The 14,107-nt window shown below is 39.0% G+C and overlaps 1 protein-coding gene across 3 annotated transcripts; it reads left to right on the plus strand.

The window, feature by feature from the left end:
• Positions 1 to 4,350: 4,350 nt before the first annotated feature.
• Positions 4,351 to 11,561, plus strand: Smim23 (small integral membrane protein 23). Of its 3 annotated transcripts, none has more exons than XM_013507143.1 (5): positions 4,351 to 4,667; positions 10,420 to 10,485; positions 10,696 to 10,747; positions 10,942 to 11,009; positions 11,248 to 11,561. In XM_013507143.1, the coding sequence occupies exons 1-5, from the start codon at positions 4,578 to 4,580 to the stop codon at positions 11,458 to 11,460; spliced, it is 489 nt and encodes a 162-aa protein (XP_013362597.1). In that variant the 5' UTR covers positions 4,351 to 4,577; the 3' UTR covers positions 11,461 to 11,561. The 3 variants fall into 3 exon arrangements, with proteins under 3 accessions (XP_013362597.1, XP_005376387.2, XP_013362601.1); XM_013507147.1 differs by having other exon boundaries at positions 4,578 to 4,667; positions 10,394 to 10,485; XM_005376330.2 differs by lacking the exon at positions 10,420 to 10,485 and having other exon boundaries at positions 4,359 to 4,667.
• The last annotated feature ends 2,546 nt before the right edge of the window (positions 11,562 to 14,107 follow it).

Below are 14,107 nucleotides of genomic sequence, written 5' to 3' on the forward strand. Positions count from 1 at the left end.
GAACATCGAAGTCACAGATTTCACATGAACACCTCAGGCAAAGCACCTTACATGACAAAGGAGTCATCTGCCTCTTTAAAAATCTGTTGCTCCTTAGCATCGTAGTGTTCCTGAAAGCAAGGGCCTCTGGACTGTCATGTCCCAGAATCTTACGCTTAGGTTAATTGTCCGTGAAGAGTCTTGGATTCAGGAGCAAGCAATCATAGGAATTCAAAAGCCCCACAGGGATTTCTCCCTCACCCTCCAACATGAGACCAGCCTTAACACACTCAGGTCATTGAGAGGAGCACTCCACACTGCAATCTTTTCCACTCCTGCTCCTGCAGGTGGCAGCTGAAGTCATGCGCAGAAGGACCCAGGTGTCTGAGGACTTCTCAGTGCCCTGTCGTTGATTCATCTGTCTGTAGACATTCTAGACTCCGTGTCTCCGAGACGGGCCACGACAGAGTGCATGACGGGGTGAGGCTGCCTGACTTTTCCCTCTAGCTCCCCCACCACACACACCCTTTTTTTCCCTTCTTGGCCTTGGGACCCAAAGTGTTCTGGACATATTTTTCATTTTTCCAAATATCAATTGCTCTTTTATTCCCTCTCCGAAGCAGTGAGTAATAAGAGTTGTGTCTGGTCCTGAAATTCCAACTGAAATAAATTAGCCCAACGACCAACAGAAGGTGCCTAGAACAATAATGGCAGAATATTTGGCATGTTACAAAAGAGCCCCTGGATGTTGAAGTACAGTAAGTCTAGAAGCACATTTCAGAGTGGTGTTGCCAGAACGGGGACGCAATGAACCATCCAGGCAGCAGAACGCCTCATAAATTAATCTCACTTTTTTTTTTCCTTTTTGGTCCACCGTTCACAGCTCTTTTAGCTTTCTGATTAATGGAGCATGAAGAAGGGTATTTTTGGTGTGGCCTGTGTCCCCAGCAGGCAGACAGATGCCAAGGCTGTGTGTAAATGTATACATCTGTCCCCTCAGCTGGTCTGGTATCCCTGGGCCACTGGCTGCATTAACAAGAGAGAAAATAGACTTGGGAGGCAACAAGTTGCAAATAAATATTGAGTACTTACTGAGTGTCAGGAATCATGCTAAGCTCACAGAGGACAAGAGGGAGATGGTCCCTGGCCTCCTGGTGACATCTCTAGCCTCTCAGAGCTAGTTCTGTGTCAGTGGAGTTGAGAGGAAGGGAAGTCATGTTTCACGGTCTGCTCAGCATCCCAAATCCCTGTTCCTGGAGTAACCCCTCATCACGTGATCCTTGTTGTGGTAAGCAATGCCACCTGCCTCCCACTGGAAGAAACCCACTTCTTCCTCTCCATTTCCTGATACTTGGTGTTATGGTTTGTGTCTGGATGTCCCCCCAAAGTCTGTGCAGTCATGGGGCAGACTTCTAGAGTTTATGATCCATCCATGGCCCAATGTTGGAATTATGGATGTCAGTGCTACACCTGCCCTAGAGCAGGTAGCTTGCACACAGTGTAAGGGAGGGAAAAAGGCTGCTTGCCACCACACCCCACTTTTGCTCTTGCTTTTTTGCTGTCTTCCCCTATCACGAACTGTTGCCCTCTGCCATGTGCCTCCCTGCCTCAGAGCCAGCCAAGTATGGACTGAAACCTCCACAAACTGTAAGCTAAATAAACCTTACCTTCCTTAATTTTAAGCATCAGGTGTCTTGTCTCAGCAATGAGAGAAAAGTAACCAAAACAGCTGGGAAGCAGGACTGGAACAAAATTTAGCCTAAGAGTCATTCCTGCCAAGAGCTCTAAATCTTCAGGGACTGTCCCCAAGTTATTGTAGTAAGCTGAAGAGTTCCCTAAAAGATATTCACATCCTAACCTTTGGGATCTGAGAATATTACCTGATATTGCAAAAGAAAACTTTATGGATGTCATTAAATCAAGAGTTTTGAGGTGAGGGGATTATCCTGGATTATCTAGTGAGTCCCAACACAATCCTGCATATATCTTTATAAGAGGACAACAGGGAGATTGCACTTACACAAAAGAGGAGATGCAATGTGACCACAGAGACAGAGGCTAGAGTGATGTTGCCAAAAGCCAAGGGATGCTGGCAGCCACCTGAACCTGGAAGAAGCACGTAAAGGATTCCCACCTTTAGAGGGAATGCAGCCAGGCTGATTCCATAATAGTTCATCCCAGTGACACTGACCTTGGATTTGTCTCCAGAACGGTAAGATTAATATCTGTTCATTTTAAGCCATCCAGTTTGTGGAAATGTGTTACAGACACCTTCATAGTTTAGAGTCCTTTCATTGCACAGTTGCCCCAAGTACACAGTTCTGAGTTCAGACTGTGCCTGTAGAATACTCCAATCACGGTTCCCTCCCTCAATCCTCAGCCTCCCCTTCAGTTCCAGAAGTTCCTTTTTGTCATCCCTCCAGAATTTGCCTTTTCTGACCTTAGGGAGCCAGAAGAGATCTGTGCCTTGCCATCCTAAGCAATAACCTCCACATGTAGGGCTCAGGTGAGAATTAAGGCCAAGGATGTCCGGGACCATTATGATGCCTATCACACAGCAAACACACAGTAAATCAGAGTTCACGGACTCCATCTGCATTTAGCTCACACAGTGTGTTTTTTTCTAAAGTTGAATTTGTTGCCAACACATATGAGTCAGGAGAGTTCACATAAAATATTGCATGAGCTCCACATGTTCTTGCCAACAATTAGCTGGCCATTCTAGACATGTGTGTTATAATCTTGCCTTGCTCTATACCATGCTCGCTTCCACTCAGTTTACTCCTTGTTTTATTAAATTTTCAAAACTTCAGTGCATCTGAGTGTGCCACCCTTGTTATAAATATGGATATGGAATACAGACTGCCCAAAGGCTGGGCACCTGATGCAGGCAAGGACTGTGTTCTGCTTTAAGGCTCTTCTAGTGAGGTCTTTGCCTATAGCCTCTTCTACAAATGGTGCTGGAGCAATTGTATATCCACAGGCCAAAAAAGAAAAAATTAACTTTACACAAAAATTAATTCCAAATATACCATGAACTAGAATGTAAGGCATAAAACTATAAAACTTTTTTAAGGAGATAAGCATTTGAGAACAATGACTAGGGAAGAGTTCTTAGACTTGACATGAAAAGGCTCAACTCATAAAATAATTAAAAACTATATCTGCAATAGACCATGTGAAGAGAATAAAAGGACAAGATTTCTAACATGTTTTGAGCATTTTCTTCTGAGGATGACTGGTAAACAAAGCACAGTGCATATATACAATGAAATACTACTCAGCAGTAAAAAAGATTAAGTTACTGATACATGATACAACCTGGATGAATACCCAGAGAATAAGACTAAGTCAGCTTTCCATATCCACAGGTTCAGTGTATCAAATGCAATCATAAATCAGAATTATTTGAAATAGTCTTTATCATAGTGAACATGTACTGACTTTTTCCTTGTCATTATTCCCCGCAAAATACAGTTCAACAACTAGTTCCATAGCATATCCATTGTTCTAGGTGTTATCAGTAATCTAGGGATAATTTAAAGTATACAGGAGAATGTCTGTGGGTAAAGTGCAAATACTGCACCATTTTACAGTAAGGATTTGAGCATTCTTCAACCTTGGTATCCTCAGGGGTCCTGGGACCAATCCTCTTGCAAATAACAAGGAACAGCCATATATGTTTTTAAAGCCCAGTCCTCAAACATTACATAGTGTTTGATTGCATTTCTATGACAATGTGAAATGACGCCACTTGGGAAATGGAGAGCGATGTTTGGTTTTTAGGAGTTAGGGATGGTGGACTGGGCTAGAGGAAATGCCAGGCATCAGAAGGCAGCACGAACATCTGTACTTCAGGACTTCTGTATCTTCACTGTTGCGATAGAAAAACTATAAGTGTGACAAAATTGTCTAAAGTTAAGTGCACACACAAGTGAGTACAAGTTAAACTGTAAGTCTGAGCCGGGTGTGGTGCACACCTGTAATCCCAGCACTCGGGAGGCTGAGGCAGGAGGATCATTGCAAGTTCGAGGCCAGCTTGGGCTACAAAGTGAGCTCAAGACCAGCCTGCACTGCATAGCAAGATTCTGTCTCAAAAAGACAAAACAAAAAAAAACTGTAAGTCTGAATAAAATTGGTAAATTTTATCAATATCCTGGTTTTCATATCAGCCTACAGTGATGAAAGAAATTGTTAAGAAAAACTGAATGATACATGAATTACTCTGTACTGTTTATTATAACTGTATGTGAATCTACAAAGACCTCCAGAAATTTTTTCATTAAAAGTCACATTTTTGCTTTTTATTTTTACCTCACATTGTAATAAAAACTTGCAAATACAGATAGAAAGAGATCAAAAAAGCCACCATCCTAAAATATAATCTTTTGGCAATTACTGTTTTCTACAGAAACCTGAAAAAACTGTGAGGGAAGGGGCCAAAACTCAGGATAATGGGTAGTTGAGGCCTTGCTGTCCCCTGCCTTCTGTGACATCAGAATTCATGCTGGAAGGATGCCTGCTGACCAGAGGTGAGGAGGGCCATCTTCCTGTCCACTGGGGACACCTTGCGGCACCCAGGCAGCCTGCCTGAGGACATGGAATTCCAGCAGACGGACGGCAGGGCGAGGGTGGCAGCTCAACTGTTTGAAGAGAGAAGGGGAAGCCGCTGTGAGGACAAGAAGCAGGTAAGGCCAGGCCTGCTGAGACTGTTTTTCTGCTAGGTTCTCCTCACCACTCCATGAAGACCGTAAGACTATCAGGAATGGCCCAGGCCTTCCATTGACTTTCCCTCATCCCAGCCCGGGGAAGGACAGAACCGAGCTTGGGGGCTTCCTCCCCGCGCCATTATCAGCACTCTCTCGTTTAATTCTCGGCAATACCAGCAGAAGATCTGCACTTCCAGGAGGGCTGGGGCTTTCTGTTTAGTCTCCTGCTAAATTCCTAGTGCCCCAAATGGTACGCAGTACATAGCAGGTACTAAACGAATGAATGAATGGACACCCATAAATAGGATAATACACCTGAATTGGGCAGTTTCTGGGGGATTTGTTTCTAGGGCGAAATTCAAACCTGTTTCGAGTTTGTCAAAATGGAAAACATTGCACTTGCTGAGTACAGCCCGGTGCCCACCGTCTCTGTCTTTTTTGACCTACAATGTTTCTGAGAGGCACATGCTCCTTCAACCCCATTAACAGCTAGGTAAACTGAGGCTCAAAAAGACCAAAAGGCTATGTAGCTGGGACAAATCAGGATTGGAAAGCAGGCCCATCTGACTCCAGAGCCCCAAGCAAGAAGCCCCATGGACTCCACTGCCTCTGGGTGAAGTGAGGAGGGGTGTGAAAGAAGCAGAAAGCTCAGCTGTGCCCTGTACTATAGGCAGGGTAGGACTCTGAGGGTAATAAGAATCCACTAAAAGTTTTAATCAGAGCAATGAGCAGTCTATATATATTTTCAGATTTGTTCACTCTTTCATTTACTGTACATGTGCCATATGCCTCTTCTATGCTACACTGTAAGGTAGATCATATATCGTACATGACAGGGGACTTCATGGGCTCCCATCACACTGCTTTCTCTTCTTGGAAAGTGTTCCCTGAGTACCACACCCCAGAAATGTTACTTTTCCAAAAATTGTAAGAAATTTATAAGAAATTTCACACTCCAACCCCCCCAAAAATGTACAGCTATACATTGTATAAATGGATTCAATAAGAAATAGAAAGTGTTAATAACTGTAAGTCCCAAAGTTTTCACCAATAAATTCTATCATTCACTTGAAGCAAAAATTAATACCAATCTTACGCAAATTCTTTTTTTTTTTTTTTTTTGTCTCTTTTTTTTGAGACAGGGTTTCACTTTGCAGTTCAGGCTGGCCTTAAGCTCATTTTGTAGCCTAGGCTGGTCTCGAACTTGCAGTGATCCTCCTGCCTCAGCCTCCCGAGTGCTGTTACGCAAATTCTTACACAAACATAGAGGATGAGGAAATTCTTATCAATTCATTTTAAGGGACAACATATCATTGACTACAAAAATTCATACATACAAAATTTCTCCTTCTTTCCCTTCTCTTTTCCCACATCCCAGTTGCTCTTTACCCTTGAGTGTTTTCCTATCATTTCACAATGTCTATCACACCTCCAAGTTTAAATTAACTCTTCTGTTTTCCTGAGAAACCACTTTGAAGATATCAATATGTCATACAACAAGCATTGTTAATTTCCTACCACTTTGTTTGTAACTCTGTATTGTCTGTACTGTTCTTTTGCTATTCTGTAAAAGGTTGTCTGTCTGTTAATGTTTTCCTTCTTTTATTTTTAAAATAAAATTTAAAAAAATTCATCAAACTTATAGGGAAAAAATCCAATCTCTAAATGCAGATGCAAAAAAATCTTAACATAATAATAGTAAATTCAATCCAACAATACAGTCTACCTCCCCTATTTGCAGGATCAATAACTGAGGATTTAACTAGTAGGTCAAACAGTTCCCCTCAAAATCCCCCCCACTTCTCACTCCTGCTGAGCTTCCTGCATTGTTGATTTGGGGTCTCTCTGCAGTGCAGAAGTTCTTATAAATGAATTCAACTTCTCTCTGTCGGGTGAAACTAATTACACCATTTGAGGAACACTGAGCTAGAGCATTAATTAACAGCTGTTTAAAGTACAAAGCAGTAAATATTACATGCATGAAACTATAGTTTATAATATTTTCCATGTTGATCTTTCCTTTCATTTTTCTCTTCTATTCTTTAAGAGTAGCAAATATACTTAACCCTACTTAAATTTAGAGGTTTTATCACCTCTGCAATTCTTTTACTAATCTGTCAAAATCTGAATTATTGGCAAATTAAATGTCCTTATCCCTTTACTATGTCATAAATTGCTGACATATACTTTTCAGTTAGGGCTAGAGTGGTTGCAGTTAGGCCTAGAGTGGTTGCATATGTACTAAACATATACAGACTTTTTCTTGTCTAGTACAATATAACAACTATTACACAGTATTTACATTGTATTAGGTATCATAAGCAATCTAGAGATACTCAAAGTATACAGGAGGAAGTGTGTAGGTTAAATCTAAATGCTATAGCATTTTATACAAAGGACTTGGGCATCTGTGGACTTTGGTGTCCAAGGGGCATGTTGGAACCAATCCTCTGTTGATACTGAGGGACAATTGTATATGAAAATATGCACACACTGAAAAAATAGAGTTTACTGATGGAATGCAAGGTTGGTTCAGTATTCAAAAATCAACTAAGACAATTTATCAAAATAAGGGGCCACTAACAATATCGTGGTAGGTACAGAAAAAGCATTTCTCTAATTCAGCATTCATTCATGTTAAACTTCTCCGAGAACTAGGAATAAAAGGAAAACTTTTTTTACCTTATTAAAGAAGACAATGCAACATCTATAACTAATGCCACAAATAATGATGAAATTTAACTATTTTCCTCTTTAACTTATTCTTTCAAACTGAACAAGATGAAGATGTTCAATTTTACTATTTCTTTATATTTTATTGGTGGTTCAAATCAATGTATAAATCAAGTGGGCAAACACTAAAGGCCTTTTTAAAGGAAAACTGGAAAGAAACAAGAAATTTCTTCATAAACAACTAAATTTTCTACATACAAAATCCTAAATTCTAAAAAACTACTATTTGAATAAATCCTTATATGCTTAATGTTCCATTTTGGAGCAGCATATAACAATGGGAAATAATAAAAAATTTTCTCTTCAAATTCTTGTTCCTTGAATTTTTCTAGGTAACATATATGAATTTCATGTAAAAATTTTAAAAATTGCAACCTTTGGCACAACTGGGTTAAATCACAAGATACAAACTCAATTCGATTTCTATAGACTAAAAACAATTGGGAAGTGAAATTGAAAATTTCCACTTATAATAACATCAAAAATGTACACTACTTTGGAAAGATGTGTAAGCCTTCTACACTTAAAAAAACAAAGCATTGTTAAGAAAAATTGAAGAATATGTAATGGAGAGACATACCATGTTCATGATCACAAGAGACAATATTTTGTGCTTACTAAATTTATCTATGTAGTTAATGTAGTACTATCAAAATCACAGCAGTTTTCTTCTAATAGAAAGTGAAACAGAAGACTGAAATACTTACACATATATGAAAATGCAAAGAATGTAGAACAACCTAAACAAATTTGAAAAATAGCAAAGTTGAAAAAATTACAGTATTTGATCTCAAACTTTACAATGAAGCAACAGTAATTTATATACTGTGTATTATATAAAATAGATATACAAATCAATGGAACAGAATAGTGATCATGTAATCATTATGGACAGAACTGTGCCCCAGACTTTATATGCTGAAGCCCTAGCCCCAAAGTGACTATATTTATGAATAAGGTCACTAAGAAGGTTAAGAAAGGTTGTGGCCCTAACCCCATAGTAATGGTATGCTCTTAAGAAGAGACAGCAGAGATGTGCAAACCAGAGGAAAACTCAGTGTGGTGACACAGCAAGAAGACAACCACCTGCAAGCCAAGCAAACAGACCTCACCAACTCTGCCAGCATCTTGATCTCAACTTCCAGCCTCCAGAACTGGGAGAAAGTACATTTCTATTCTTCAAAGCATCCAGTTTGTGGTCAATGCTAGCATATACAGATTAATACAGATTCAGTATTGATACAAGCATATATGGTGTGATCAAAAACTACAGTGAATGATTAATTTTTTAAAATTTATTATAGTAAGACACTATCATTAATCTTCCTCAGAATACTTCTCCTCACTTATTACATCATTCTTGCCACTTTCTAAAGTGGTTCTGGAAGTCCTCTTTCATGAGTGTCTTTAGTTGCACTGTCGTGGCTGCCTCAATATCCTGAATTGATTCAAAACTTTACCTTTCAAGACCATTTTGATTTAGAAAGACCCAGAAGTCACACAGTGACCAGTCTGGTGAATTAGGTATGTAAAGACTTTCAGAATTGCTTCAGAAAGTGGCAAAAACAATGGAATAATTGTGTTCAAAGCAAGGAGTGTATTTTGAAGGAAATTCATGGCAATGTGCTTGATTGTAATAATCTTTAAATTTAAGCATGCACTATAGTTTCTTATCATACCACATAGATACTACGTAAGTCAATGAAACATAATAAAATCCAGAAATAAACCAAAAACATAAAGGACATATTTTTACTGAGACATCAATGTAATTCAGTGAGGAAAAATTAGTATTTTTAAAGAAATAATACTAAAACAACTAGATATTTACATGAAAAAAATATCTCAAACCCTATTTCACATTACATACAAAAATTAAATGGATTGTACACCTCAGCATAAAATCTAAACCAAAAAATGTCTCAAAGAAAACAGGAGAAAATCATGACTTTGACATAAAATTTTTAGACTTCACACAAAAAACAAAACAACAAAAGGAAAAATTTCATTAATTGAACTTCATCAAAATGAAACCTTTTGATTTTTAAGACACTGGCAAGAAAATGTAAAGACAAGCCACAGACATGGAGAAAATATTCACCATACAAATATCTATAAAATAATTTATATACTAAATGTATAAAAACCTTGATCTAGATAAGAAGACAGATGACAATAAAAATTGGTAAAAGACTTCAATAGAATCATAACAAAAAAGTTATATACATTATGAATCATCAATTGGTTCATGGCAAAATGTTCAACATCATTAATCACTAGGCAAATGAATATATAAATAGACTGAGATGTCTTTACACAAGCAATGGAATGCCTAAAATTAAAATTGACAATACTAAGTGTTGACAAAGATGTGAAGCACCTAGAACCTCACAAACTGCTAGCACAAATATAAATATACCTTGAAAAGAGTTTGGCAGATTCCTATAAAAGTAAGCATTAACCCACACACAATGAGAACATATGTCCACACAAAGATTTGCACATGTATGTTGATAGCATTTTTATGCATGATAGCACAAAAGCAGAAACAACGCAACAGGGCATCAACAGGTGGAGAGATCTTACTATATTCGCACAGTATAAATACTCATCCAGAAAAACTGAATACATGAAAACATGAAGTGATCTCAGAAACAGTATGTCAGGCAGAAGAAACTAAACACAAAAGCATATATACCATATGATTTCATTTATGAGAAGTTGTGGACCAGGTAACACAGCTCTAATGAGAGGAAGCACAGTAGTGGTTCCTCAAGCAGGATGGGGTAAGAAGAGAATGGAGTGCAAAGGCCCCAAGGAAGCTTTCTAAAGGGATGAAAATGTTCCATATCTTCATTGGGGTCGACTCCACAGGTATAGACATTTGTCAAAATTCATCAAACTGCATATTTTAAATTTGTGCTTATAATTGTGTAGAAATTATGCTGCAATAAAATTGATTCATTTTAAAGATTGATTTAAGTGAGAAATTTAAAAGTTATTCAAGGAAGAAGAACAGAGGTGGTCCTCTTCTCTCAGAAGAATGGAAGGAAAACAAATGTCAGTAAGTAGCCTTGTCATGTATTTCTGCAATGTTTGGGTTTTTTTTTTTTTTTTAGTAAGCATATGGAACTTAGATGACTAGAAACAAAGCTGAGCTCTAAAGCTGTCTTGTAGCTGCCCCATGCCTTGCCCTGTTGGGGAAGCAGGGGAGACAAAAGACCTCTGGAACTCACCCTTCTGTTTCCTTCCCTGCTTCTTTTCTCACCCCCAGACGCTATTCACATTGCTGGTCTTGGTGCTGTACTTGGGCACGGGGATATCAGGTAAGCAGTCAGAATCTGAGAAGGGATGAGCCAAGTGCACATGGTCAGGTAGGGATTCTGGAGATGGACATCTGCCAAGGGGCCCCCACAACATACCTTCTCCTATCCCCTCCTCCCAATGAGAAGACCAATGGGGTTTATTTCAAGTCCACTCACTAGCCCTTCTTAAGAGGTAGTGTTTGTGCCTCTTGCAGGAAGAAGCTGGGAGTTGTACGAAAGAACCAGGGAATGTAACTACTCCCAGAATCCTGTGGCTTCCCAGGTAACACATTTAGGAATGTAGTGAGGGCATACAGAGGTGTGGGAACCAGGAAGGCTTCCCAGGTAAACATCATTGGCAGGCTGGGTCGGGAAAGATTAAAAAGAGATGGCCAGGTGGAGGAGGTTGGGGTATGTCCTCCAAGAGGAATGAATAACATGTGAAAATGCCCAGGGAGCTTTCTGAAACCAGACAGCCAAGTAGAGAATGTCAAGATAGATCTTTGGTGTCTGCTTTTCAGGGGTTTGAGTATCACACTAGAGAACCCTCTGAAGAGCCAATAAAGCTCCTCAGGAACTGGCTGAAGAAGAGCTTGCATGTTTTCTTGGAGAAGTTAGAGGAAGAAGTGCAGGAGCTGGAGCAGCTAGTCCAAGACTTGGAGTTGTGGCTAGATGCTCTTCTGGGAGAGTCGTACCTGGAAGAACTCTGCTCCAGCCACAAAAATCCCTTGTGAGGACCAGTCACTGGGATCTGAGGAGCAGATGGGAAAAGCATGCTGAGCTCTGATATTTGAAGTTCAGTGCAAGCAAGAAAATAAAGTTTTTGGGAAATGGAGTCCACTGTTCATGAATGCTGGTAGGAACACCCTCAGGAGGACACAGGAAATACCCTCACTGACACCATGACTGGCCCCCTGGAACCATGACTGGCCCCCTGGAACCAACACGGGCCTCATAAGCAGCCATCACACCAGACTCCTGCTCCACTGCCTTGAGACATTGTGCAAATTTCCTTAACCCCTCTGAGACTCAGCCTTCTCAATCAGAAAAGTCAAGAAACATATTTTGCCTCAGACAGTGGTAGAGTATATCTGTAGTATAAAAAGAGAGGTTGGCAGATATAGTGGTACCTCGGTTCATGAACTTAATTTGTTCCATGATTTAGGAAAAGATGACCATGTGTTTGTGTTTGTGTTTGTGTTTGTGTTTGTTTGTGTTTGTGTGAGAAAGATGGCCATGGTTGAGTTGTCACCAGATGCAGACTTTGCAAACAAAAACAAAATTTTGTCAAATGCTTCTGTTTCTAAACCAAATTGTTTACAAACAAAAGTGTTTGTGAACCTTGGTCCCACTGTAGTAGGTCCCCAGTGCACCCTTCCTCATTTCTCATGCTGTTTTCCCTTCCTCCTTCGATGGAGCATGAGGATACTGGTTCTGAGTCTATACAGGTTATGTGGCACTCAACCCTATAGCATAAATTGCTAGAACCCTGATGCAGAGAAACTGGGACAGTAGCTATCAAATCTACAAATTCGTGTCCTCTTTGGCCCAGGAATCTGCTTTATGGAATCTATCCCACAGCTATATATCCACATGTGTTTCACCCTAGCTTTGTTTACAACACCACGTATGAACGGAGATAATGCAAATGATATCAGCAGGGCTCTGGTTAAATAAAGTAAGACATAGCCAAAGAATGACCTACCATATAGCTGTAAAGAAGGATGAGGAAGGTTTCTGCTATAGTCTGAATATTGGTGTTCCCCTAAAACTCATATGTTGGACCCTAACAGCCAGTGTTATTATAATAAGATTCAGGACTGGACATACAGGGGTGATTAGGTTGTGAGGGCTCCACCCTCAAGAATTGGGCTAGCTTCCTTACAAAAGAGGCTTTAGGGAGGCTAGTTGCTCTTCTGTGATAAGAGGACACAGATAGAAGGCATCATCTGCAAGGAAAAGAGCCTCTTCAGACAGTGAGTCTGCTGATGCTGTGACCTTGGACTTCCTAGCCTCCAGAACTGTGAGCAAGACATTTCTGTTTATAAATTACCAGACTAAGCTGTTTTTGTTATAGCAGCCCAAAAGAACTAACATACTTCCTTTCTACTGATGCTAAAAAACCTGGAAGGTGTTATTAAATGAAGAAAATCCAGGTGAAAAAAGCAAATGGAAAATAAACACCTATATTTTATTGCTATTGATGATGATATTGTTGAATATGCATTAAAACTCTAGAAGAATACAAGAGTGAGAGTATTTTGCTTGTAGACAAGGACTAGAATACAGTACACGCAAGCAAAAACAAGATAGCTATGATGAAATTATGAATGACAGTGTTTTGAACAGTGCCAAAGAAAACATCTCCCTTCCACTAATTTATATGATGAAACAATTATCATTTTTTCCAAGAATTTCTCCTTACCCCTTCATATACAGGACATTTAAGAGTTTAGTTGTTCTACTTGAACAACTAAATTATTGGGATTATGACAACCTCACTGCTTTGGGTAATTTATGGTCCCCTTTCTATGATTTTTGTTTCCTACTTTAATGGAGTTATTATATATGTGCCTATGATTAGAACTACTGAACTCTTTGGAAAACCATGAGGGTTCAAATTAAACTAATCACACGGATATGTGTCTTACAGGGAATGGCATAGTAATTTGTTTTCCTGGAAGAATTAACCAACTGCCATTTGGAATAGAGAAGTCTCACAAATTATGATTAATTTTTCCACTTTGAATATTTGGCAAGGGATGGGAAACAGAATCTGTATTTTCTCATTTGCACCTATTTAGCAAGAGTTTTATGAGAAAGGATTGATACTTCCCTGCATTTATAGTTACGTATTACCATATAGGGTTGCAGTTTTACCAAATCAAAATCATGTATATGTGTTCTACAAGTACCTTAAAGGGTTCTCAGGTGTAATTGTGACTATGCACAATTTTACCCTAAAACATCTAAGTAGGAATTTTATTGTATCTGCTATATACATATGTATTTATATATGTTTATATTTTATATTATATATTTTTATATTTTACAGATTGAGCATTCCTAGTCCAAAAATCTGAAAAAAGAAATGCTTCAAAATATGAAATTTTTGAGCACCAACATGATGTCACAAATAGAAAATTCCATACCTGACCTTATGGGAGAAATTACAGTCAAAACTCAGGCACACTAAAAATATATAAAATTACCTTCAGGCTATATGTATTAGCTGTATATGAAATACAAGTGAATTTCACATGTAGACTTGGGTCCCATTCCCAAGACAACTTGTTTTGTATATACAAATATTCCAAAAATTAAAACAAATCCAAAATTTCATACACTTCTGGTGCCAAGCTTCTCAGAAAAGGGACACTT

Source organism: Chinchilla lanigera, unplaced genomic scaffold (genome assembly GCF_000276665.1).
Source record: "Chinchilla lanigera isolate Chin_1 unplaced genomic scaffold, ChiLan1.0 scaffold00007, whole genome shotgun sequence".
Taxonomy (NCBI): domain Eukaryota; kingdom Metazoa; phylum Chordata; class Mammalia; order Rodentia; family Chinchillidae; genus Chinchilla; species Chinchilla lanigera.

Coding starts and splice junctions, on each gene's coding strand:
- Smim23 (XM_013507143.1), top strand. CDS start 4,578: ATGGAATTCCAGCAGACGGACGGCAGGGCGAGGGTGGCAGCTCAACTG. Junction 10,748..10,941: donor CTTGGGCACGGGGATATCAG/GTAAGCAGTCAG, acceptor TGCCTCTTGCAG/GAAGAAGCTGGGAGTTGTAC. Junction 11,010..11,247: donor AGAATCCTGTGGCTTCCCAG/GTAACACATTTA, acceptor TCTGCTTTTCAG/GGGTTTGAGTATCACACTAG.